The sequence below is a fragment of the Anopheles coustani genome, chromosome 3 (genome assembly GCF_943734705.1).
Source record: "Anopheles coustani chromosome 3, idAnoCousDA_361_x.2, whole genome shotgun sequence".
Lineage (NCBI taxonomy): Eukaryota > Metazoa > Arthropoda > Insecta > Diptera > Culicidae > Anopheles > Anopheles coustani.
In genome coordinates this window covers 49,738,436-49,743,580 of record NC_071288.1, presented here as the reverse complement: position 1 = coordinate 49,743,580, position 5,145 = coordinate 49,738,436, and the positions used below count along the sequence as shown (strand labels likewise).

The following is a 5,145-nucleotide window of genomic DNA, read 5'->3' as shown; positions in this document are numbered from 1 at the left end:
GAATATGACGGGGATGTGAGTCATCGCCAGTATTACGTTGCTATAATTTCCCGATTGCAATTTTTCTGTCACGTCATTAAATTTTTTTTATGATCTCCACAAATTTGGAAGTCCAGTTCAGAATGACCCATCTGGAACATAAAAAAACAGAATTATTGATATGCAAGCAAAAACTAATTTCCCTTTTCAAAATCTGCCTCAAACTAAAAAAAACAGTTGATGCACTCAGGAAGCTTTTCCAAAGTTCCTGCAGTGGCAGCATCTTGCGCTAGCCAGCTGCTTCCTTTTCGGCATTAGAACAGAGCGAATGGTTTAGAATGTTCTAAAAAATCCCCCACCACCGAAAACCGTCAGCTCCTGGGGATTGGTAGGGAAACCTGATCCAATCCCTCTCGATCGCTCGACGGTGGAGAAAAAGGACTCACCTACAGGTATCAGGTACGGCGTGGCACAGCTGCATCGACATTAGGATTAGGCGTAGGAGAGGATGGATAGAGAGGCAGAACCTTCGTCAGAACTCCTCCTAGAATCCAGCCCGGTTGCTCGGGGCGGACGAATCAGAATCTTCCAATTGATCCCGAAAGAGTCTACCTGGAGGCAATAGGTAAGCCTCATCAAGGAGCAGCCGGCTGAATATCCCTGTGCCATCCTGCTCGGTTGCAAGCCCGATCGGAGGGCGATCGAGAGGGAGAGGTAGATGATTCTGATTAGACTTTTTTTTTTTCATTCCCATCCCATGGTATCCCCTTGATCCCAGAACGTTGGAGGAAGCTGGAAGATCGGGCGAAAATCGTCTTAGAATCTAATGCCAGCGCGATCACGTGGACTCGAGCGAGACGGCAACGGGAAGACGCTGTGAACGATCGCGCCGTTCCTCGCGAGCCGGAACGAGAGGCCCAAACAAACCGATCGTCAAATGCAGCCGGGATTGAGCTGAATTGGTGTGCAGCTGGCGCACACACGGGTTCGCCCTCGTGCCTTCTCGCTCGAACACACACCGGTGTCCCTACGATCGTGTGCCCTTTCGAGCGGCGCCCTACCTGGGTCTGCGGTTCGCCTGGCTCGCTCCCACACACGCCTCGGATGTGTTTTCTTTTTTTCGAGCAGCGGCGGCAGCTCACCGGCTGTCGTGCGTTTGCGTTTTCCGGCCCCGCGGCGTTCGAGCAGGAAAAGCGGACCCGGGTGCCCGGGAGAGAGCTCGATTTAAGAGCATCGGCCGGCTGATGGAAGTTGTCAGAACGACGCAGTCAGTCGAGTGAGCAACAACTCCCCTTTCCAGCGAGACAGCGCGCTAGCGTACAGCTTCGGAGTGTCTCCAGTCTGCTTTATTTCTTCGATCGACACTCTTTTATCTTTTCGGCAACTCTGCGTACCCTGCGTACTCATTCTCCGTGAGATTTTCCGCGACGAGCAGCGAGAACGGCGAGATTCATCTGATACTCGCGAGGCGCGAACCGCGATCGCGAAGGAACTCAAAGCCGAACAGCGTCGCAGTGTAGTACACGCAGCCCCAACGTCGTTGTTAGCGTTCATTCGCTACCGTGAGGTCGACACGATCGGACGCAACACCGCGCAACATCAGCTCCACGGCGATCGTTGCTCTTTTCCTGCTGTACACCACTCCTAATCTTCCTTCGAAGTGTTCAGTTCGGTTCTCTGTGCCGTCGCTCTGTACTTCCGAGTTGTCTTATCTCTTACCTACCTGCTGCCGTACGCTTATATCTTTCACAATGGCGATCCTCGACCCGACCGGTTACTACTGAAAGACTCAACGTGCGTACGTGCCCTCGCCCAACACGGGAGTGTAATTCGCGAGCCAACCGCAAGTGTCTGTGTGCGTGTTTGTGAAAAGTGCGTTAACAACAACAAGAACTGTTCGCCGATCGTCGAAGTCTATCCGTACGAAGTGCCCGCACAGTGTTGAGTTTTGTTCGGTTTGAAATTCTACGCGATTCACAATGGCCAAGAAGCTGGATCCCACCGGTCACTACTAGCCGTAGCCGTAGCCCAATCTGTCTATCAGCCTTTCGGTCGTTTCGCTTGCACGCGCGCCCTCTGCAGCAACACCCGCAGTTCCCGACGCCGGATTCCACGGAGGTACCGATCCATTACGGAAGCACTGAAGACGTTATTGTAGAAAACTCGGCAAAAATGGCACGCAAGCTGGATCCCACCGGTCACTATTGATCGTGCTGACGACCTCATCGGAGTTTTGGTGAAGATTGTCGAGCGTCGAGCAGAGGTAACATTGCCATAGAAACGAGAGTTGAGATATAGGAGAACCTTAGACGAAAACCAAAATGGCAATCTTGGACCCCACCGGCTACTATTAGAGTGTTTGCTCTGCGAATTCTGCCACTCCCGTCGAAGTAAACCACCGACGTTCTACAAGCCATCGTTCGAGCCAGCTGACTCCACAAAATCTTGGAGCCAAGAGTGACCATCTAAGTTTGATAGCAGAAGAAAACCACCACACAAAACCGTAAACATGCAGCGAAAGCTCGATCCCACCGGCATGTACCGGCGTCCAGGTAGTGCGTCCTCGAACTACCAGCGCTCCCAGCAGCAGCAGTTCCACCATCAACAGTTCCAGAATCACCAGCGGATGTCGCCTCAGCAGCAGAAGCAGCATCAAGTCATGTGCCATTACCTGGACCCGACCGGGCTCTACTAAGCGGGAGTTCGTGCTTGGAAGCAGGCAGCAGGAGAGCAGGACTCGTTTCGCGACGTGAATCTCTCCTTGAAACAGCAGCACAATGTGATACTTTTTTACTGAGCGTATTAGAGCAGCACCAGAGCGCCCCAGCCCTACCATCCGCGTACACACTACCCATAGCCCAGACCACCAGACACACACACACACACACCGGCTGCGGGGACGCAAAAGGTCCCGGGTCAACGATGGCCGCCATCGACGATCGACGGTTGAGGAGGGTGCGAGGCCGCGAGGAAACGTCCAGCTGTCGGCGGAGGCGGATGAGGTCCTCCTGGGAGGTTCCCGAGGTAACACGGCAGCAGCGCTGGTATGTGGTTTAGAGAGAGTGTGCGACCCAGGTGTTTCATTCGCTTCCGGGGCGGGACCCGTACCCGTTGACTCGATCAGGCTAGGTACTATCGACACTAGTTCGTTGCTAACCACTACTTCCTGGACGGTGGAATCCTTTTTTCGCGCGATAGGCACCAGAGAGTTTCCGTACTGCAAAACCGATTCCGACGATACAGACGACATGGGAACTCCACTCCCGGGGAACCATGGTCTAGTACTTCCAGTCACCTCAGCTCATCTCAAGTTCGCCGCGCAAGACTTTTGCCCATCCGCCCTTCTACTGGGTCTCTTAGTGCCTTAAATGCGTTTTACTTACTATTACTCACTCACTACACTACTTTAATCGCTACTATTATTATTATTATCATTATTACCTATTTTATTAAAATTATTATTTGTGTACAAGCTACTTCAGCCTGCTGCCCTAGTATTAATATGTTCTCCCGCGGGGGATAACGCGTAATCTCTTATCTACCTGCCTTGGCCACTGCCTAAAGGTTTACTTTGAAACCTTTTTTTTATACTACTTCTTCTGTTCCACTCTACTTCCCCCCTTACTCTATGGTTACGTATTTTTGCTCGATCCTCGAGCGTTATTTAACTACGTTTAGTTGTACTACGTGTATATCGCGGAAGAGAGAAATGGTTCTTTTCCTTCCAAATACCCCATCGTTTAACTTTTTTTTTGGTACGCCCTGCAAATTGCAAACCAGCAAATCAGCCTCCAAACTGCCAATAACAACGTTAAGCAACGCGCTCAAAAGGTTGGCGAAAACGGTCCGCTCGTATCGGTGTCGCCTGGCGAGCATAGGTGGACACGGATGGCGGTGCGTTTCCCATTTGACGTTGCTTAGGAGTGTTGTTTTTTTTTTAAATGATTATTATTTGCATTGTTTTTCACGACCCGCGTATAAGTGGAACAAATGATGATCGGAACTCCTTCCTTCGGCCGGCAAACAAACAAGTGAAAATTTGCTTCCGACAGGAACACACAGCGACAGATGAAAGTATTTCCGGAGAAAGTTCAAATGAACCCCGTTTTTTTATTTTGACAAATCAAATTCAAATTTCGGCCAGAGTTCAGGTGGAGCAGTTCGGGAAATAGTTTCGAGAGCACAGGAACAGAAATGCAAACCTCAACCAAGCAAATCGATTGTCTCGCGGGCGAAGGAAGGAATTGAAATGATGATTATCATCATGATTATTTTATTATATATTATTCTATTATTACGAATATTTGTTGAACATATTATTGAAGAAAATCATATAAAAACAACTATTTAAAAAATCAAACACCAACGCCGTTTTATCATTTGTAGAATAAGAGGAAAGTCAAATTATCCGAAATCCCGACCAATGTCCTTCAGGGTTCTTTCGTCCTGTGTGTTCGTCATCAAACAGGGGCCGATTTCCGGCGCATCGACACTATTTCCTTCCTCCAATCGGTTTCCTGCCACCAGTTCGGGGTTCCGGGAAGAAAATGCGTTGCCTTTGATCGGCGGGACATTACATCATTTGCGTACAGTCGGGGTGGTTGCGCAGCAAATCCCTTCCGCAAAGCAGCAATAATAAAAGCAGCAAAACCGAAGTGCGCGAATCACACAAAAACCGACCGCTTCCTGCTTTTGTCATTTGGTATTCGTTGCAGCAGGCAGCGGGCGGGCGGACGGGAGGGTGGGAATGTTGCTCGCCTTGGGGACCCCGCCGCCGGAGGGGTTGAAGCCCGTACGTGTGCCAGTGTTTGTGTGCCAAATGTTGGATGGGTTAATCGCGGTGTTTTTCGAAGGAATCTAAGCACCCGCGTGGTACAACGTCTTCGCGAAGTTCGCCACCCCGACCAAGCTCACGATCATGCCTGCCGATCTCTCTCTCTCTTTCTACCTCCCTCCCACTCTCCCCTCCTGGTCCCAGTCCGCTCGGTTTATCTGGTTTCGCGGTGTATCAATATCTCCACACGTCACACGTCATCGCGCCCAGGAAGAGAGGCAGTGACATTTTCAAGGCTCGTCATGTGCGTGATCGTTTGCGATGTGCGAACTGCGCGGCGGCAAGACACTCGCGGCGTCGATGTGTCCGTGCGGGCAACGCGAACAAATAGC

The 5,145-nt window shown here is 50.7% G+C and overlaps 1 protein-coding gene across 1 annotated transcript; it reads left to right on the top strand.

Annotated features, from left to right (window-relative positions):
• The first annotated feature begins 2,488 nt into the window (after nucleotides 1-2,488).
• On the top strand, nucleotides 2,489-2,674 carry LOC131259759 (uncharacterized). The gene has a single exon (XM_058261336.1). The coding sequence runs from the start codon at nucleotides 2,489-2,491 to the stop codon at nucleotides 2,672-2,674; it is 186 nt and encodes a 61-aa protein (XP_058117319.1).
• The last annotated feature ends 2,471 nt before the right edge of the window (nucleotides 2,675-5,145 follow it).